General features: G+C 31.1%; 2 protein-coding genes across 4 annotated transcripts in view; both read left to right on the top strand.

The window, feature by feature from the left end:
* Nucleotides 1-295: 295 nt before the first annotated feature.
* Nucleotides 296-4,281, top strand: Ada2a (Transcriptional adapter 2A). 2 transcript variants are annotated; one of them, XM_072904187.1, is made up of 3 exons: nt 407-640; nt 3,397-3,577; nt 3,699-4,281. In XM_072904187.1, the coding sequence occupies exons 1-3, from the start codon at nt 601-603 to the stop codon at nt 3,871-3,873; spliced, it is 396 nt and encodes a 131-aa protein (XP_072760288.1). In that variant the 5' UTR covers nt 407-600; the 3' UTR covers nt 3,874-4,281. The 2 variants fall into 2 exon arrangements, with proteins under 2 accessions (XP_072760287.1, XP_072760288.1); XM_072904186.1 differs by lacking the exons at nt 3,397-3,577; nt 3,699-4,281 and adding an exon at nt 1,321-3,069 and having other exon boundaries at nt 296-640.
* A 3,528-nt stretch (nt 4,282-7,809) lies between these two features.
* The window catches only part of Pde9 (phosphodiesterase 9), a 157,311-nt gene continuing 142,322 nt past the window's right edge, over nt 7,810-22,798 (top strand). The window contains exons 1-2 of one of the 2 annotated variants that reach the window (XM_072904080.1): nt 7,810-8,145; nt 8,898-9,177. The gene's annotated coding sequence lies outside the window, so the exon portion shown is untranslated. Of the gene's footprint in view, nt 9,178-22,798 lie in introns of both variants that reach the window. The other variant, XM_072904079.1, reaches the window with a different exon arrangement.

The raw sequence follows: 22,798 nt of genomic DNA on the forward strand, positions 1-22,798 counted from the left end.
AAAAATTACAATTTTGTAATTTTTATCGACTCGGCGCCACAAATTTTCTCTAACCATTCATCGTTTCGTCCACGTGATTGCGCCACTGAACGCGACTTATTATTTCCATTCCCTGCTTTTACGCATGCTTTCGTAGGAGCAGTCGCGTCCAGATGGAGGGATTTTTCACGCATGCGTAGTCGCGTATGAAAGTCAGATGACCTTTAGTAGCGTACATATGTCATTCGAGAGTTATGGTATCATTAGGGCCCTTAGAAAAAAAAAGAAAAAATATAGGAAATGTTTTCTGGAAAATCAACAAATTCATGTAACATTAAAAAATTATTATTGACATATATAACATTAATTTACATTCTATATAAAAATTTAATGCATTTTGCATATTATTAATATGTGAAAAGGTGCATTAAAAATCTGTGTGGACCCAAAAGCGCCCTACGTTGCAAGTTGCAAGTCTGTGCTTGTAGTACACTGTATATATTTTAGGTTAGATTGAGAGAGATTCTTCCAATTACACACACGTTAATTTAAAGCTCATTGCCGACACTTTCAAACAAGTGTCTATATTCTTTTACGCTGGCTAATTCTAATATCACAGATATGACGGAAGAGGATGCGGCGGATCTACAATTTCCAAAAGGTATATACATTTCCTGATTATTTCGTATCAAACCAGTAGGCATATCATACAGCTAACCTTACTTCCATGATACATTTGTCGTAGCAATTTAATAAGAAATTAATCTTTTTAGTCTTTAAATTAATTTTTCATTATGGCCTTGTTGAAAATATATTTAGTTACTTTATATTCTAAGGTTTTGTACACATCTTAAAAGAAAATACAGAATAAAACATTGAACTTTGTATTTATTGTAATGATAATATTGAGTATTTTGATTAATAGAATTTAATAAATAAAACATCAAGTCTTTTTTTACAAATATATATACAGAAAAACTTAAATATATAATAAATATGAATAGCCATTTTCTGCATCGTATTAGTTTGCTGAAAAAATATATATTATTGAGAGACGTAAGGCTTTAAGATTGTTTTAATGATAATATTTAAAGCAATGTATAGCTAGATTCATTGTTGATGTATTTCCAAGTATAAAATTTAGTTTGTATCTTTGAGAAAATATTAATTAATCTAAACATTAAGTTTTTGATGTTATGTTAATGGTAAAATTGTCATACAAAGTTTATGTATACAGTTCAAGCAGTTTTGTTTTAATTTTTACCTTTATGCGCTATCATGATTTTAAAATGCCTGCACATCCAAGTGGCAAGGGCTAAGGTAACGAATTTCCTCTTTCAGACTGTTTACTGAGTCCGAGAAACAGGTTTGAGCATGACATAGAACTCGAGGTGTCAGTTTTGAAGGATGAAATTCTTACTTCAGACCCAACGTGCCACGTGTGCAGATCGACCCTTGTGGAGCCGTATATTCGTTGCGCCATATGCAACGATGTTGAGATATGTCTCTCTTGCTTCGCCAAAGGTTCTGAGATCAATAAACATAAGAATGATCACGATTATATGATTATAAAAAATGAATTTCCTCTAATCGATGGCAGCAGTTGGAGTGCTAAGCAAGAGCTCGAGTTGATGAATGTCTTGCAGCAATGCGGTTTTGGAAATTGGATTGATGTAGGACGTAGAATACAGGGAAAATCCGGTGAAGAATGTAAGATGCATTATCTGCAGCATTATATAGACAAACAGACTCTATCGGGCCTGCCGAGGATCAAGGACACTAAAGCCAGTTTATTTGCTTGCGAACCGATCCCTTATTTGTATAAGTTAGAAGGTCTAGAGGAGCCGCCCAGATTTGCCACAAACACGATTAACGCTAAACTGCTAGCTGGTTACAACGCGGCTAGATCTGATTTCGAGGTGAATTTTGATAATCATGCGGAATTGTTGATAGCCAATCTTGAGTACGACGAGTTCCAACCGGATGACGACACGTACGCATTAGGACAGGTTTTGCAGGTGGCGATTGTGCAGGCGTATAATAACAGATTGAAGGAGCGTGCAAGGAGACAGAGGATTGTACGTGATCATGGACTGATCATCTTTCGCAAGACCATATCATGGACACAGAGATATGAGAACACAATAACGCGATTGTTCGTGAAAAGACTGCTAATATTTATGCAACTTGTGGATGGACTGGAGTTTGACTTTCTCATGGAGGGTTTGCATCACGCCGGCGAGTTAAAGAATCGGATCAATAGACTTCTAGAGTTCAGAGGAAACGGACTCAAACACTTTCACAGCGTGTCCATGTTTCAGAAATTGAGTAAGATAAGGCAGGATAACGAACGGGAAAGAAAACAGTACATGAGTAACCCGGAGTATAGTTGGAAGAGTCTATTGCCCAACAGTTTTGCTGGTTGTAACAATTCAATTCCCACAACCATGCAACGTAGATCCGCACCTCCTCTCATGATAAAGGGTCTACCAGGATACGAGAAGTTGAGCGCCGACGAAAGAGAGCTCTGTTCCGTCGCGAGAGTGGTGCCTGCCAGTTACTTAGATTTTAAGCAACTTCTAATAACGGAAAACAAGAAAAACGGTTATCTCAGATTGGCACAGGCCCGTATTCTCCTAAAAATTGACGTGAACAAAACGCGAAAGATATATGATTTTTTGATAGAAAATGGATACATCAATAAGCCGACTCAATGATATTTATTTTTTTAGCAAGCTAATATGATGCAGAAAATGTAGCACACAATATGCAAACACTGTGATATCGTAAATTAAGTTAGACGTATCATTGTTTTAAGAAGAATTCACATTTTAGAAAAAAAACTTGTCTAGGAAGTGTCCAAGTTTTATACACATATTTATTAATATTTTTTTATTTCCTTTAAAAGAGATTGGATTTTATTATTTCAGATATGATAAAATATAATCAGTAATCTATGTTATTTTGCAATTAATCTTATATGATTGACAGTAGAATGCAACAATAAAATAAAAAAAATTTTTTTTTTAAGTTTTGACTCAAATTTGTGAATATTAACGATTATAATAAATAGATGTAAATAATATGTGTTTTTAATGACGTATGTTTAATTAGGAAAAGTCTTAATCATAAAATTTATTTATTAATCAGGAAATAAAATGTTTCTAGTAATGTATGAAGTAGTTTAATTATTAAATGTATTATATTTTATATTTATTCTATGTAATTGAGTTATTATTGATTGCTAATAAATAAATTTCAATTTTGGACAATTTTGGAAAATGTTTTTATATTTTATACTTTTTTAGTTTTTTAATCAGGAAATATGGCGAATCATTACACTTATGTGTATCAGTTCTGTAATACAGTAAAATATTGATCATTAATTAATTGCTAAAACGACAAATTTCTTCGCAGAATTCGAAAATGCGGAGACATTGTTGATATCGGAAGTTTATATGCTATTAGAGCATAGGAAGGCTCAAAATGAGTCAGCGGAAGAAGAACAAGAATTTTCCGAAGTTTTTATGAAGAGCTTGACATACACTAATCGATTTGGAAAGCTGAAAAATAAGGAGACAATCGCAGCCGTTAGAAGGTAAGATATATATATAAAAATTATGTAAAATATATAAAATATTTTTATGATACATATGTAACTGTATGAAGTGTGACTGACACAATTAATATAATGCAAAATATTTTTTACATTATTACAGTTTGTTGATGCAGAAAAAGCTACATAAATTCGAGATTGCTTCGCTAGCTAATTTGTGTCCCGAAACTCCGGAGGAGGCAAAAGCTCTTATTCCTAGTCTCGAGGGACGCCTAGAGGACGAAGAACTCAGAACGATATTGGACGATATACAAACAAAAAGATCTCTACAGTATTGAAAAACGATTTATATATATATATGATTTTTACTTTTTTCTCCGATATTTCTGCCAAAAATATAAATGTGAATATGATTCGAGTTATAGTCATTATAAATATGCGCAGCAAGAAAATGTCCCTTTAATATGAAGTTTTTTAATAAAAGTATGAATATATTAATTTATTCATATTCCTGTGTTGGCGCTTCCTCTAGCATAACATTTCATTAAACATTATTTTAACGAGAGTTTCGTTCTATCGATATTCATTATAATGAAACTTTACAGTATTAGAATCCTGTGACATCCAATTATTAAGCCACTAATTAAACTGTGGTTACCGATTCGCATATCGTACCATCAATGGTAATTAGTAAGACAATGTTCGCTTCCGCTCTCGCTCGCTCCTCTCTTCCTCCCCCCCCCCCTCTCTCTCTCTCTCTCTCTCTCTCTTTTTCTCTCCATGAACTAAAAACTTATGAAGACTAATTTATCATTATACAAAATTATGCTAGTCATCTTTTAAGCATGTATTTATTATTAATTTTATTGGAATTTAATCGAGACCTTTCACGCGAATAATTTTTACTAATAATTATTTTCACACATGTAGAATGAATTTATTAAATTCTATGCATTTAAAAATTTATTATCTACTTGTTTTATTTATATATATATTTGAAAAAAAAATATATATAGTTAGAAATATACCACGCGGTCAGAGAAATCGTATCCAGTTTCCCAATGCCGGTAATTTGCGACAAGTTGAGACAACTCGCGAAAGAAGACGACGCTAATCGCACCGACGACAACCGCGTATTACCAGTAAGATAATTATGGCTTGGCATGAAGCAGTGGTGGGTTCTCATCTTGCATTTTTACGATAAGCAAGCAGCAAGGTAACCCGCTCTCCTTAGCAAACTCTTGCTGCTCTCTTTAGCAAAGTCAAGCTCGCGATAAGGATCGATGATGTCGTTCCACCTATCATTTACCGCGAATCCTAATGGCCACTCTTCACTGTGCTCTTTGCATTAAAACGTGTTGATCTTCGTGGTCTCTCAGTGGTCTTCTTTTCTACTGACTGTTTTCGCGAGAAATGTATTCCCTTCGTTCTTATAAAACATCTGAGATAAAAGAAGACATGATCTTTCTTATTTCTAGTTTGAAGCTAATATAAACAACAAAGAAATCTATGTTATCAACTTCGTTATTTTTTTCATGTCAGCATATGATAATTTTTCACGTTTGATTCTCACTCCATGAGAAAATGAATTTTTTTATTTCAATACTAAATTACAAAAAAAAAATAACTGAAAATAAAATATTTTATACACAATAGTTTTTATATTTTCTTTAAAGACGTAATACAGATTTTTGATAGTTGAATTTATAACGTGTCATTATTGTACAAAAAATATATCGGAAAATATTGATACAAATAAAAAGATATGTATATATCCTTTTAAATTTAAAGATAACACAAGTTTAATTAAAGACATAAAAAGCTAAATATATTTGTATGATGGAAGTTCAAATGTTATTGTTAGAAATACATTTGTCTTCTAAAAAATCAACAAGAAAACTCTACTTTCTGTAATTAATCAAGTATACAATTATTCTTGCTACGTTATTCTATAATTGCGTCTGTTGACGTAAGCGGAATGAAAACATGCAATAATTTCATGATCAACGAGACTTTGTTTTATTCAGTTCATAGCTTCTAACGATCATTAAATGACTATTATTAAGACTATTTTATGAATCGTTCGTTCTTGTTTGCGCGAGTCAAATGCAACGCGCGATATCTCGCGATAGGCGTTTACATATACCGGTCGTGTAATGACACTTGCATTAGACGAGTGGCGAGAAGAGAGCGGCGTCCGTCGTTGGCGACATGTAGTAATCGGCAACAGCACCGCTCCCACGAAGAGGCCTCTTAAGATAATTACGACGATCCTTAATTGTCCGTAAACTCGGAGAAAATGCGCGCGACTGGTAGTCGATAGTGGAAATCGAAACGATTTACGGAGAAGTGTTATATGAACCGGTGGGATCGATAAATTGATCGTATCTCGAAATAGTATCCATTCGCATTATCGAAAGATTTTATCGATTTAATAATTTTAGCTTTCTACGAATTAATTCTTGCTTTCTCTATAACTATTATTTTCTTTACGATTTTGAGTATAAAAATATATTTAAAAAAAATAAAATATTTTTACGTTTAGCCAAAATGTTAATTATTTTTTTATTTTTGCAATTGAATCAAGATGCACATCGATATTATGGAAATTCTTATAAATTGATGCGTAGACACTGCGCCAGGACTCGTTATTTTCACGCTTGTTATTTTCCTAATGTGACGTTATTTTCTTAGAATTGCGTGGCAAATACAAGCTGCAGGACGAGTACGCTGTAGAGAACGGAATAGAGCCAGTGAAACGCGCAACAAGTCTATATTCGCGCAGTGAGTTTGGCGGCCAATCGATGGAATCAATTTGCATAATGTATACACGCGAACATGTATGCTCGACAATGCCTCGATGTCGTAGAGTTGCCTTTATATGACGATAGTGGAATAACGTTGACGTTCGCTAACGTCAATAACATCGTGGAGACAAAACTCATGAAAATATAATTGAAGTGTATTTTAAATATATACAGGCGGAATATGCGTAGCAAATGATGAATATTAATTATGTATATTTATGTATAAATATTACTTATGTGATTACAAATTTTTTTTCTTGGGTAATAAAATTGTACTTATTGTTAGTTTAATGGGTCATTAGCATTAAGAAATCAATATTATTCTGAATGAGAGCTCAAAATCATATCTGAGAGACCGATATTGTACATGTGCGCTGAAATCTGAAATAATTGTCGATTCCACTTATACTCGTGAAACAATTTTCAGTATTTCAAACTTTAACGAGCTCGCGCTTTTAACCGAGTTTACAGTTTCTCCAAGTACTAAACGATTGTCAAACTAATGATGCTGCAGGACACGGTTCTGTTGTTTTAATGTACCTTTAAACGAGGTTTAAACTGTCGTGTTCAGCGTAACAGCGATTAATAACACACGGTTAATGTATCACAAGCAGCTATGTAACAACGAGCCATGAAACAATATACATTGTTACAATGATATATTGAATTTCGTATGAATATGACTTTTTCCGCAACCGTAATGTGTTTTAGAGAAAGATCTCTGTCAAAAAATTAAACCCCGAGAATTGAATTTTATTTATACGAGTTCCGAAAAAGAAGAAGTATAAGTATTGGAACACAATTGAAAGCGCGGGATATTTTACTTAAAAATATATAATATTTAAATCTCTTATATATAGCTATTAGACACATGAGAATATTTTCACAAATTTAAGAGAGAAAATATTATAGAAAATTATCAACGCATTTTATTATGTAACTAAATAGTTATAAATTATTATAAGTTCATCTCTTGTCAAGCTCTGACGCAAATTTAAAGCGCAACATTTTTTTAAAAATTAAAAGTAATAATATTTATTTTTCGACTTCTAGATATTAGAATATTTCCAAAAATTTAAGAGTGCAAATATTACAGAAAATAATTGAAGCGTAAATTTATTATTCTATTAAATATTTATGAATTATTATATATATATATATATATATATGTGTATAAGAATCTCTTTTCACACAATTTCTAACATGAATTTTACCTATTTTGTTATAGAATCGAAGCTGAGAGAGCAATGTTTATTCGGCGAAATGGTCTTGACATTTAACGGCGAAGCGAATGAGCGCTCCTACACCAACCTGTACGATGCACGGTCAACGATCGAGTGACGGAGCGAGCCTCGTCGACCGGTCGACCCAGCGTCGCGGTAGTTCAGTCTACGGTAGTCGAGCGCGGCCGAGCGCGGCCGAGGATTGTCGAGCGCGAGCGAGGCGCCACAGTGCGGCGGAGCCGTTCCGAAGTTATATTCAGTGTATTCTGAACCGGCACGCGAGATATACGTTGACGTATCGTAGTCTCTGCGAGCGCGCTTCCATCGCGCATCGTCGCCGTCGTCGACGATTTTCGTCGTCTCTCGCGATATATATCTTTGAACAGGAAACGTCGCGCGTTTAAACACACATAAGACTAGTGCGAAAATCGCGTTCGAAAAGCGGGAGAGTATGTGTTCTTTTCTCTCCTTCTCTACCTTTTGCCCGCGACTTGCTCGTTTTTGAAAGTCGCGCGTGTTCGAAAGCCGCGAGGAAGTTAACATCGCGACAAAGAGAAGTGAACGCTTCGAACAAATCGAGGTATTGTACACCGTTGTAATCCGCTAGTGATCTTTTTCGTTCTCTGTCTTTTTTCCCTTGTATTATTTATCGTTGTGTTATTTCCTCCCTCTCTCTTTCTCTCTCTACTCGTGCCTTCGCGTACATCCTCTCCTTCTCTACATCTTTCTCGTCCTTTCTTCCTCTCTCATTCGCACTGACGTTGTCTCGTGGGGTCAGTGCCTGCTCGATCGGATCCTGAGCAGGAACATACCGGTGGAAGAGAAGACGACGATCTGTCTCTCTCTTTCTCTCCTTCGGCGAAAGAGAGAGACTGCGACCGTTGCAAAGATCGCGCGCGCGCGCACGCACGCACGCCATGTCCTGCAAAGATCGTTTTTGAAGTGCCTCGTTTTTCGCGCCACGCGAGAGTAACAATGTGACGGTGACGACAAAATAAGGGCTCGATATCGACGGGTTATTGATATTGCGCGTGTCTCGGACGCGCGATCCGATCCGTGTCTTCGTTTGCAGGAAACTCGCGCGTTCCTTATCGCGTCGTTCCTAGTATTGCTCGCTTTTTTTTTTTTTGCCCGTCGCGTCCAATCCTTCCTCCTCATCGCGTCATTTTCTTCGTTCTTCTCTGTCCCTTTCCTCTTTCTTCTATCATTTTCTTTCTCTCTCTTTCTCGTACGTTTGTACGCGTGCACTTGGTGCGCGCGCGCGCGCTGTCTCCCTCTCTCACTGTCTCTATCTCTGTCTCTCTCGAACTTGGCGCTCCATCGCGGTTGCAGCTGGTCGTCTCGCTCGCTCGTTCGCGCTGCATGTTTTCTCGCGAACGAAAATACGAGAAAAAGGAGAATCGGCGCGCAAGTGATATCGCCGCGCGAGAGAAAGACGCACGTCGCTTATAAAAGAGCTCGAACTAGTCGCGAGTTTGTGTTTTTGTTTATGCGGAACGGACTCTTGCACCGGTAACTACGCACTGGACACTGCTCTGCGTTGCTACGCTAAAGGAAGTGCGAGTGGACGCGCCTCGGAAGGACGATTTGTCACTGGAGGCGTTCGAGAAAGGTGAGTTGACTTTCAGTGTTCAATTGGTCTTTATAAAAAGCGCGCTTTTTCGCGCTGGAAATTAAAAGTACAAATAAAAATAAAAATTTATCAAATCTTTGATAAGAAAAAAAAAAAATACAGATCGACAGAAAGAGGAAAAGTAAAAGTTTAATTGATAAATTGAAATATATTTTACAAACTCGCTTGTAACTCGATTAATCGAGTCATTTTTCAAGCAGGAGTTCAGGTAACAAAAATAAATAGTCTGACATTATTTCAATGTAATTCTGACGTATGTATTTTGACGCAATTTGATATCATAATGAATACATTTACTTACCTAGAATTTAAACGAAAATATATTCGTGTGTAAAACAAGTAACGAACGATGATTTTGAATATGTATTTTTGTATACACGCCGGGTATATTAGCGTACGTGAAATATACATTTACAAACAATACGTATGCGAAAAATCGCTATTTGTTATTCACGAATACATTTTGCTTAACACCGCCGGAGGCAAGTTGATTCATTGTAGCGATCAGTATTGTTGACTTAAGTATACAACATTGTCGCGTACGTTTGTCACGCAAATGTTCAGAACGTAGAATGACTTTGCTACTATTGTTACTATTACATTCAGTGTAACGCATTATGCTATAAGTTGCATTCACGTGCACGTACATTCCTTTGCTTTAGTAGCAGGCGACCTGTTTTTGAACCTTTTTCACGTTTTTCATTATTAATTATAGAGATTATATATTGTGTTTTACTACAGTTTATTTTCGAAGTAACATTTAATTTTTCTAATAAGACTTATATAGTAATTCATCAATAATATATATAGTAATCATTTATAATATTTGTGTCTAAAGTTTAAAATAGAATTTGATAATTTTAATATATACGAATATAATATGTTTATTTTTTTATATCCTTTTACTAGACTTTTAAAAGCACTGACCTGTTTTTTTTTTTTTTTTTTTTTTGTATATTATTTGTTACGAGCTTAGATTTTTTTCGTATAAATATGGGCACAAGAATTTTCTATGTTTAGAATTCTAACAATATCTAAAATTGTGTGATTCCTTTTTCATATAAAAGCCAGTCGTTTATGCAAGGTTAACGCGCGTTAAAACAAGTACGTGCGTTTACGTTTGTTGCATAACAATACTTGGCAGGTTGCTAAAAGTCGTGCGTTACGCGACCGTTTCTTGATTATGAATGAACTTATGTACATCGGGAATGGATTTAATTACGAGCACATTAGATAGAAATTATCGCGCTGGCATTTTGCCGTAGCGTTTCCGCGAAACAGGCGATTCGCTTTGTAAAGTGAACGAGTATAGTGAATGGAGGCGCATTAATAAATAAATAAAACGACTGTTAAGGGCATACAATGCACATGTGCATAATATAATAATAGCCATAGATCAATTAATAGATACAGGAGAGGCTTTTTATTCTTTTCCCTATATTTTGCAATTATTTCTAAATGTAGTGTAATAAATGTTTGACTAAAATTTTACGTTTTTAAAGAATAATTCAATGTACTGTTAATGACTTTGGTTACACATACTCCTTTTGTTAACTTTACCTAATTCATATATATTATAGAAAATACTTTTAATAGAATATAAATATAATTAATAATATATTTTTAAAGATATCTTAAGTTCAAGAGAGAGTTATTGTATATATTTATCTAGTAAATTGTTTTTTTATTTTTATTTGGTATATTAATTAAGTTTTCAATTATTTAATTTATTTATATATTTAACAAAATTTTTTTTTAAGGACGCGAAATTGATTTTAAGTTATTTGAATAATTATTTTTTCTCCTTATTTACGAACTTGTCAACTCATGGATTTTCGTTATTAAGTAACGTCTTAATTAAAGTGGTTAAACTTTTCATAGAGGCAATATTGAATTTGAAAATTTGAGACGATAATATACGTTGAGTGTCATTTTTCGGGACGCTCTGTATATTAGTATAAGTAATCGTTATTCAACAGTGGACTCGACGTAATGGCGTAGGGCATGATAAATTAGATGGCTGTAATGCAAATTGCGCCAGGCAGTTTTCTATGAATGAATGCACACGTACTGCACATTGAACTTTAATTTACTCGCGAACGAATTTACTTGCGAAAGATAAGAGGAGGAGAAGAGTACATTATGACGATTGCATCTAGTGAAGGAGAGGGTATATGGGGGAGGTCACAATATTTTTCCTGCGTTACGTATGTACATGGATTGTTCGTCGTTTATCGATCGACCTTTGTTATTGCAAAAGTCGACATGGGCGCTGATAGTAGATAGTATACGTAGTACAATACAATAAGCAGTTGCCACTCTTTTTCATTATACATATATATATAAAATTAGGTATAAAATATAATTATTATTACAATACTTCTACTATGAATTAACTTGAGGAGCAGCTCAAGTTAATTCATAGTAGAAATATTATAATAATATTTTACACCTAATTTTTTAGAGAATAAATACAAATTTATTAATTTAAATATATTAATAATAAAAATATATTAATTATATTATGAAATATCATTATATTTTCAAAGAGTTCCGCCTCAAGTTAATTCATAATAGAAGTATTATAGTAACAATTACGTATATTTTACATCTAATTTTCCAGAACATTAATATATTAATTATATCTTTACTCTTATTATTTTTGTTACTTTTCAAAGGATTTCCAAACATATGTTTTCTCAAACAACCATATGATCCTGCGCGGATCATTAATAGTCTGAAGTGTAAAATCAGCCGGTTTTAAATTCGCAGTTATTCGTTTCCGCGAGTCGCGCGATTCGTCGGGCTTTTGCTTTTTATCGTGGAAAAACAAACGCGAGAAGGCGGCCTTATCTCGCCACTCGGAAGCTTGTGGCTTGTTTTCATAAGAACGAAAAATAACTAAAACTTGTAAACTTTTTCTTCAACTATTGAAAAGACGCCTGTCATTGGAAATTTTATTTTAATTTTTATCCAATTGCCATTTCTTCTTCCACTGCGGCTCTAAAATTGTACAATTACTAATCGCGATAAACACTTTTTCCTGCATTGCGATTATTTTTTCTATTTATTTTCTTGAAATATAAACGATGGAACTCACGTTATGCATGTTTTGTCGCCAATTAAGACCAAATAATTTATTTGTCAATATTTAATATTGATTCGATACATTATATTAATTATAAATTAGACAATTACATTTAGCTACAAAATATAATGAAAATTGGAACTAATTTTTGTTATTATATATAAATAATCATAACAATTAAAATTATAATTAAAACAAATACTACTAATATATGCTAGTATTTATTTTAATAATGTCTGCTTTTTTTTAGTAAAACCTGGCTTTAATTGTTTAACGAGAAATTTTGTCAATATGTTCCGTACATGCTAATTTAGCATTTTTTCGATTAATAAAAAATTCAAGTATATCTAATATATAAAAATCAATATAATGAAACTTCTCTTATCAAGGTGTCGTTATTTTTCTTATTAATACTTATTTTCTATTAACAAAGTTTTTTTATGTACGTATTTTGTCAATATCTGTGTCGATTTAATTTTAAAAGTGATCCAATTTATATTGTGGTTTGCGAACGAATCAAACATTCATGTCCTTGACATGACATGAAGGGATTATGTTTGCTTGCTACATTTCTGCTGGAAATTTCTAACGAAAATGCATCTCTCTCGAAGGACTGAAATAGCTAGAAATGTTATTCGTCGCGTTATAGCTTCTATACTCGAAAATATTTTTCTCGATTATTTGCTCTAAAAATGTGTATATGAGATTTATTTTTTATTTTATTATATTTTTGTATTTTTTAATTTTTAATTATAGTAGTATTTTCATTTATCTGATTAATATTTTTAAATTACATTAGTATGTTTTATTTAATTATATTTGTATTTTTTATTGGAATATTTAAAATTTATTTCTTTTTCAAGAAAAATTAGTCTTCAATACATATTAATTCGCAAAAAATTTCTCAATAATAAAGAGTAACAAAATAAATTTAAAAGTTGTGCACAATTAGGGCTGCCATCCGTCCGGTTTTCCCCGGATTTGTCCTAGTTTTTTAAGTATCCAGGGACGTCCGGGGGGATTTTTTAAAGTTGTCCGGGTTTCGAGTGTCTGGTAATGTTAATTTTGTTATTGATTGGTAAATATTAGAATATGTTTCTATTATATTAATTAATATGATTTGTAATTGTATAACATTTTTTTATTAAATACCAATAGTTTATTTGTAAAAATTACCAAAGTATATAAAAGTTAATAAACTTCTTTTTGTGTATTTTTAACCCTCAATTTATAATTTTTGTAATTTTTGAAATTTTTTCTGTTTAAAAATCTAAATAAAAGATTCCTCTATTTTGATCATTTTAGTAGTTTCAATAACTTTATATTACGAATTATAAGTATCCGGATTTTAGTCGGAAAAATCCGGAGTTTTAAATCTTTTAGTCCTGGGTTAATAATATTACAGATGGCAGCTCTATGCACAATAGAAAATATTAAAATTTACGAAACAAAATTTACAGTAAAGTATATGCTATAGTTTTTTAATTAAAAGATTGACTCATATAGCTTAACTTATCAATTAATTTTAAAATCAAAATATTAGATTCAGCAAATATTGATTAACGTATTATGTGTACACATGTGATTCATATTTAAGTAACAAGAAATACATTGATATAAACAGCTTGCTCTTTGATAGCATGAAATAATTGAAATGATTTGTATGAACATATCGTAAGAATTAAAACTTTCAGGAATTTTTCTAGTAATTTGATAGTATAATATTTAATGTTTTGTTTATTACTTTTTACTGATAATTATATATATAAAAAAAAATAATATAAAGTAATAGATTATCGTGAATTTAAAGTGTAAATGTCGCGCTGTGTCTGCGTCCCGTAACGATTTATCGCTGAGTCCGCGTTGAGCGCGCAGTGTCTTCATCAAGTAAACAATTCGTCGCGGCTGGCAAGTTAGACGAAAGCTGCATTAGTCGGTCGCATCTGTCAATAATTATTATCACGGGCACGCAGTGCGTACGCCGCGTTTCACGTCGCAGACAGCCGCTGCATGCGCGTTATCCGAGAAAACACAAGGCGAGCGATATCAACGACCCGTAGATACGAGAGACAGGAGGAAACGGAGAGAGTATTCATAACTAGAGAGAAAGAGAAAGAAAAGAAAGAGAGAAAGATAGGTGACGGAATGAAAGATTAAAGAAATTGCGACCGTTACTCTTTTCGGGAATATATAATTTTAATTATAATGCATCTCACTCGCAAATAATAAAGCCGCGGTAATTTACATCGTAAAATTACTTTAGATAAATTAATAAAGCTCTACGAAGAGAAAAATATGTCTTAAATCATTGCGCGTGAGATTTCAGATTTACACTGACTTTCTAATGAAATAGACTTAATAAAGTAGAATAGATGTAATTATGAGAGGAGCATTTAATATTTCAATCAATATTTTACTTAGTTTTGTTAATAATTTTGTTTCGCTATTTTTATGATTTTATTTCAATCAAATTTGATTAACATTTGAATTTTTTCGCGCACTAAATATTTTTATCAAGTGAAATCAAATTTTATGATATATATACTTATTAAATTCGGAATGTTAATTTATTAATCTTGAATTGATTCCGAATTTAATAAGTATTAAATTGAAATTTTCTCAATATGAAGTACAAACACAAATATGATATACGTAGTATATTTTGTTTAATAACATACAATATGTATGTTTATCGGCTAAAGATATAATAAAAAATACTGTCTTTGATAACTCTGTAGAGTTATATATAATCGATAAATTGAATTAAGGTTTAAGAAAGCAAACGGATAAAAAAAATCTTCCTCTCCAGTTAATCTTAATAAAACTTGTTTAGAAAACTTTAGTCTTTGCGAGAGATCGTATTACCCTTCCGGAGAGTTACGACGAGCTCTAAATTGATTCCGTCGATAAGAGAAAGAGGCTGTAGTCACGCGAACTGTCTTCTCAATTGGCTTGACGTGTTCCAACAATGGCGATTCTTTTATTTAACTTTCACTCAAATCTCTTTACATTTCGTCACTTCAAAAATGCCGATCGAGTATCATTGATTTCGAATAGTGATATTTTTTATACGCAAATGAAAATTACATGATCCATGTTTTTTAATAATATCGGAAAACTGTATTTACGAATTCTTTGAATAAGAGTGTTTAAAAAAAATTGTGGAATATGTCGAACAATATTGGAGATACTTTTTATATAAACAAATTTTATATGCAATTTAATAATTTAAAACTTATTAAAGTATCTGTGGATTTCAATAGACTTAAATCGCAGTTGTCTGTGTACATAACGAAATGTGATTTCGCAATTTTATAAATTTGTCGCAAAATCCGGATTGAATTGCGAGATAACAATAGCTAGTCGTAGCACGACACTTTTATTCGCAGTCATCTTATAAAGTTTGTTTTAGCAATTTGACGCTGATTCGTATAAGCGACAATAGCGATAATCATATTTGCACGCGTAATCTTGGTGAAAAATACGTTTTTATGGTTATAGGTAGTTGAGATTCTTTCGTTAACCAAGACGACAATTAAACATTCCACTATTTGCACACACACACATATTTGCATAAATGCCAATTATGTAATTACCAATAATGATAAAGACGCTCAATGTATATATGAAATGCTTCGGAGCCGATAATTTATATGTGCGATAAGATCTTAAACTTTGCGCTTCTCGAACCAGCAACAGAATTTCGAACTGGTTTTCTGCATTAAATTCACACTTTTTTATTTGTTTTCTGTAAAACATTCGATCAATATATGTATAGGGACGAACGAGTATTTCAATATCGATCTATATATTGAGTGAAATTTATTTTTTATGATGTCATGAATTTCGTCAGTGACGCAAAAGTTAAATATGAAAAATAACATCGATCGAGCGGCTATATCTTTCGTTGATGAGATTATTAGTTATCATTTTTTAGGATGATATTAGCAGCTTAACTTTTTATAGCTATTGTGAAATAAGTGATACTCTTGGTGATACTGCTTCATTCAGTGATGCTGCAATATCAATTTTATGATATGATGAAAAATTTCGCTATATTTCGGATTCTAAATTTCAGGGTGTCTACTCCCTGAAAAACCGGGAATATTCAAGAATTTCTTTTGTATCTGGAAAAATCAGGGAAGTCTCATGGAATTTTATTGAGATTCAGGGAATTTTTTCCAAAATTCTTTTTTTGATAATTTCGCTTTTTATCTTGTAAACAGTCAGCCGTGTCCGTGAAACTGGCGTCTCATTCTATAGAAACTCGTTAATTGTTGAGTTTTGGCTTTATTTTTGATAGTTACGGAGTCCTCGATAAAATTAAATAAATAATTCTGACTATTAAAAAAAAAATAGCTTGAGACAAACTTATTGTGAGATGTCAAGTTCATTGCATCTTGTTTTGTTTGTTGACAATTTTAGCATTTCTTGCCAAATTTTAAGCGCTTGAAAATTTCTATGATAGTTTTACAAAAAGTTCTATGTGTAAAAGTTATTAGAATATTAATTAAACAATTAAATTGTTCGAGATACCGGACATATTAAGTATTGAGACGCTCCTATCTTTCGCTCGTCTATATAATAAATTAATTGTGCATATGTACAGAAGGCGTCATTAATGTCTTTACAAATGAATTTATGTACATATCACAATACATATCAGTACATATATATTTTGTGTATACATGTATGGAAAATATATGTATTTCAATATGTGTATTTTATGTATAAAGGCATTAATAGCCCTTTCTGTATAAACTATAAAAATAATAAATTATATATTTGTTCTTTTATTGTTTGTTAACGATTATTTGTTTATATCAAAATATTTGAATAATTGTGCTTTTTCTTTGTAAAATAATACTCGTATATAATATTTGTGTATTATTGAATAAAAATATCGCGCGTGATTTCTTGTACATATTAATTAATATATTCCACACAAATATTACATATTTTAATTTTTATTATTATATTTTTTCCGTGTAGAGAAAAATTGCTATTATATTATTTCGTCGCACAACAAAGAATATAGAGAATAAACATGTGCGGCACGAAACGTATTACGGGGAAAAAACATCGGACTCTCGGTGTTGAATTGAAGACCGACGTTATAGTTTTATTATACATATCTATTAATCCACGAAAAAGTCTATTAACATATCGAATTTTTTGTGTGTATAACGTGATGGTCTTGTTATTTCGTGCGACGACACGTAAGCGGGAAGGTGCTGACATAGATTTCGTGTATCAAAAACGTAATGTGTATCAATAAACGTATAAAAATCTGGAGTGTCGTGCAAAATGTCGCTAGTGTTTTATGAGTGCTTATGCACCAACAAAGGATTAGAGAATGGCCAGACTTGAGATCGGACTTTGTCGGAACAATCAGATAATTTATTATGTATGAGGTAATTTATTACTCATATCATTACGATTATACGTAATTTATTATGTATTATTCATGGAATAAATTTTTTTGTCGCGGTTATCGTATAACATATTTCGTGCAATTCTATTTGAATGTGTGTGAAACTAGCGTTTCACTTCGTGGAAAATTATTAATTAAGACTTTTGACTTTATTTTTACTAATTCTTGATATATAAATTAAACAAATAGTATTGGCCATTAAAAGAATAGGCCGGGAAAAAATCAGGACGCCAGGTTTACGCTGCATCTCACTTTGTCCTTCAAAATTTTTTTTTAGCATTTCTTGCCAGATTTTAAGCACTTGAAAATACTGTGATAGTTCTACAAAAAGTTTTATGCGTAAAAATGATTAAAATATTATATTAGATAATTATATAAATTAAATCGCCCCATACACTAGACGTAAATGAGATTCATGCTATTTCGGTGTTTCAAGATATTTAATTTGTTTAATAAATATTCTAATAATTTTTTCGCATATCTAGAACTTTGTTCAGAAAGTATAAGTGATTACAGAACGACACAAAAAATAACACGAAATCTCATTTAAAGTCGGTAGAATATTCGAAATATGATCAACGTGAACTTGGCACTCAATTTGTTCCGTATAAATATAAATAAGTATATATATATATATATATATATATATATTTTGTTTATATATATATATATTTTTTGCTTAATGTCTTAACATTTTACTAGTTAACTTTAAAAGTTATAATATTATGAATATTGAATATGAAGTACATATTCTTTGTAACTTTTAAAGATAAAGAAATGAAAATGTTATACATATAAATGAAAAATTATCTAATGAAAGTTACTTAGTTTTTTTAGTACATTTATAAATCTAATATTGATACTTAAGAGGCTCCATGTTTTCCTTTGTATGATTGAAAAATATTAGAAAATGCATATAATAAAAAAATTTATTTTAGAGAAAGTTGCGTTAAAAGTTTTGAAAATATTCTTTTTACTTGGAATTTTGAATAAAAATATCTGGAAAATCAGGGAATTTTCAGGAAATTTTTTTACAAGATTTGAGTAGGCACCTTGAAATTTGCTACAATTACATTAATTCTAACATTATTTTTTTTTTTTTATATATTTTATTTTCTAAAGATTCTTAAAAGGTTAAAGTTTTACAATAAAAAAAATTATATTCGCGGACTTCTCACGATTTTTGGTTATAAACTAGTTTTTATAGTTTTTAATATTTTTGATCTTGTGTGTGTGTGTGTGTGTGTGTGTGTGTGTGTGTGTGTGTGTGTGTGTGTGTGATTGATGAGAAAGTACGAAAGTTCAAGTTTAACCTCTGGCTCATAAGAGCGAGTTTCCGATCGCTCTTGGAATGGAAAGGAGGGTGGGAGGGAGACGCGGGAGAGGTAGGAAAAATAGAAGACCACTGTTAGTTATCGCCGTCAATTCGATTCGATTCGATCCGATCCCGGAGATGACTCGTCTACTTAATGGCGCTAGTTTGTAGTTAGAACTGTGTGCATTGTATGCATGTGAGTTATGAGAGCATCGTTACTTTGAAAATCTACCTTGCATACGACGCATGTAAATATTTGCGGAATTTGATTTCCGCGATCGTCCCGTGTTTCGAACTCCACTCGTAATCGCGATGAACATTATGACGATTCTATGTAGTCGGAAATATATTATCGTACTTATATCTTATTGTATGAAAGGTAACTAAATATTTGCAATTTCCAACACCCGTGAATATTCCTGGTTGCAATCCGTCAGTACTTACAATTAGCGTGAATGCTTTATGCATGTTTATCATATAATCGATCATGCTTTCAAAGCGTCTGTTGCATTTACAGTATCTTCAGCTTTGATTTAATCGTTGTACTGTGTTGTCCATTTTCGTTATTATCTAGAAAATTTCTTGAAATTTGTGCTGTTATTTTTTACATTATAAAGTATATTTGTATAATAAGATATATCATTATACTATATAGAATTTAGAAACAGGATTTAAGTGTAAAAATGTAAGAAAAAACAGAGGCTAAGGACGGAGGGACAAGAGAAAAAAAGAGAGAAATTATAAATTAGAATTACACAATTTTTTTATTATTTTGACGAAACTAAATATTAATATTATGTATTGTACCTTATTTTTCCACTTGCAAATCTTTTTTTTCAAAAATTTTTACTTTTTTATCTCTTGTTTTTACTTGGGTTTGCCTTTCTCTTTTTCTACGATTTTTTAACTACACGTATATCTACTATCTACTACTTTTCATTTATTATATAATTATTCTTTTTTTCTGTGTGGCAAAAAAACAATAGGATTTTATATAATTATAAACAACTCTGAATCAAGATATATTAATGAGTTTTTTTATTCCAAATTCGGATGTCAGATTCTTTTCTCCAAATATATATTAATTTTTACGTGGCTCGATCTATTAACGAAATGATTATTATTACTAGCAACAATTAATGACATAACATTTTATATAATACCACAACATTTTCCTTATCGAAAATTTAATTTGTTATAAAAAATATATTTATAAAAGTTTATCAATCTAGTTCGAATTATGTATGTCTAGTGTAAAAGTTTTCTAATATGTGAATGATATTTGGGTTTTTCTAAAACGTGAATATTTTTTTATAAGTAAAATATTAACACTAATCTTATTTCTTTCATTTAATTACATATAATAGCAATCACATCTCATGCTTTTATATAAAATTTCTTTATTTTTTATTTTTCTATATATGTATTTTATTTTTATAAAAGTATTTTTTTCAGTTTATGCAAATCCTAATTTAGTTTTCTTAATTAAATTTTAAATCTTGATATAAACAACATACAAAAAAAAAAAGAAATACAGGATTTATTTTAATGACTGCTTAAATAAAAAATATTCAGTGAATATCAAGCCAGTCTGAACTAAAAGCGATTTTCAAGTTTAGTATACATAAAGCAGGCCATTTTCTTGCTTTTATTCATCGTGTCAGAACAAAGGAATATCTGACATATTCTTACTTTGATGTTTGCAAAACATGTTTTACGTATTCTCCTTTTCCATTTGCACGCATGTTTTACTTCTTATTATGAAACTCTATGCGCTTTTTCAAAAATTCTTGAATATCTTCGAATCGATTTACATGTATTTTGAATTTGCTAATTATTGTCAAAGTGATGATACTACCCATTAAAACAAAAAATTGTAAAATAATTCTTTATTTTTACATCGTACACGATAAATACATATAGAAGCCAGGAAATTACTTGTTATATCAAAACTGAAAATTTGCTCCTAAATCTGACAAGGTTAATTATTTGGACATACAATTGTAGATTTACTAAACATTTCTTCTCTTTATTAAATATTATCTACTTTATGAATTCTAAATTTTTCTTAACACTCTATATATTATAAGTAGAAATAACATGTAGAAACACATAAAATAAAAATATGTAATCTCTTTCTTTTAGCACTGTAGTTTTTTTAATCTATTAACAATTTTTGGTCACTGTCACATGCTGTTCACATGTTGTTACTTGTCACTATTACTGCCGCTAACCACAGTAATTTTATGTTATGAGAGTAGCAACAGAGAGAGACAAAGAGAGAAAAAGAGAATGAACAAGTAAATATTGAACTCAAATACTTACGTGTTTAGGATAATCATTATTCTTATGACTTCGTAATGTTTGTGGATATTTTCACACAATTTGATTATAATTGAACATAATTGAATTATAAATATCGATATATTAATTACGAAACGTGAATTTTAAATGAGAAAAATTTTAGGAAAAAGTTGAGAAGGTCTCGAATCGAAAACGTACGAGAAAACATATCGTTAAATTTTTTTTTAGTGTCTCTAATATTCTGATATTAGAGACATTTAAAATATATGAATTTGAAATCTAATATTATAATATTATATATTACATCAATTTTGTAAAACAATTGTTCTCGCATATACATATAATATTATGTATTATATATATATTATATGGAAGAACAATTGTTTTACAAAATTGATGTAGATCTTGCATTTTTTTATTTTTTATACTTTCGGAAGATTTGATACTTTTAATATTTGTAATAGAATTATTAATCTTAATGATATATGTGATATCAATTACGTAATATATTGTAATAATAATAATAATATTGCATGATATTTGCATCTCGTAGAATTTATCTTCTAAATATATCTGCAAATTAACACATTTTTATGTTATATAGATACGTATATTATATACAAATATGTCACATGAATATTGTATGTAATGCGGGGATGCGTGATATGTATGAACAGACTATGTCGTGATGTTTTACGGTAAATCTTATCGATCGGGCAAAACGTCTCTCTTTTCTGCCCCAACGAATATCGTAACTTCTGGTTAATGGACATCGTCAACGACGATTAGTCGCTGGTCTGCGGCGCAAAACGATTTGGACAGATTTCAGAAATGTGTCTGGCGGAGGCGCGCCGGTTTTATCGTCTCTCAATGGCTTTGTCCATGCTTGATCCACACAAGCAGTTCTTAACCGACGTGCTTTGGCCGTTTCTGTTCATAAACGAAAGACCTTTTGTGTGACAGATTATTTTTATTTTCTTTTTTTTCATACCGAAGTTGCTGGTAGGCGAAGTATAGATAACTGCAAAATTTTCACGTATCAATTTAAACCTAGATGAATATTACTTATTTAGATATCTTTTTTTTTTTAATTTTATAAAATTGTTTATTTTTTATAAAATTCACGTATTTAATTAAATTATCATATTTAAAAGTGTCAAATATCTAAGAAGCTTAAGCTATATTATATGAGTTTTCTAATTTATTTATATTTGCACAAATTTCCTATAAAAAATTGCTATGAAAAATTACAAATATTACGCAAGAACTGGAACTTTTATAATATTTTTTAGAGGATGTGTTTACTCCATAAAACGTTTCACTGAACTAAAATTTTTGAGAGTTAAGATAAGGCTAATGGAAAACATAAATATCTTTTATCTCATAATAATATTTAATCATTAGTTATTTGCATGTTATATGCGATCGATAAATTGACAAATTATAAAGAAGGGTGATA

The sequence above is a fragment of the Anoplolepis gracilipes genome, chromosome 13 (genome assembly GCF_047496725.1).
Source record: "Anoplolepis gracilipes chromosome 13, ASM4749672v1, whole genome shotgun sequence".
In the NCBI taxonomy this organism is placed as follows: domain Eukaryota; kingdom Metazoa; phylum Arthropoda; class Insecta; order Hymenoptera; family Formicidae; genus Anoplolepis; species Anoplolepis gracilipes.

Coding starts and splice junctions, on each gene's coding strand:
- Ada2a (XM_072904186.1), top strand. CDS start 601: ATGACGGAAGAGGATGCGGCGGATCTACAATTTCCAAAAG. Junction 641..1,320: donor GGATCTACAATTTCCAAAAG/GTATATACATTT, acceptor TTCCTCTTTCAG/ACTGTTTACTGAGTCCGAGA.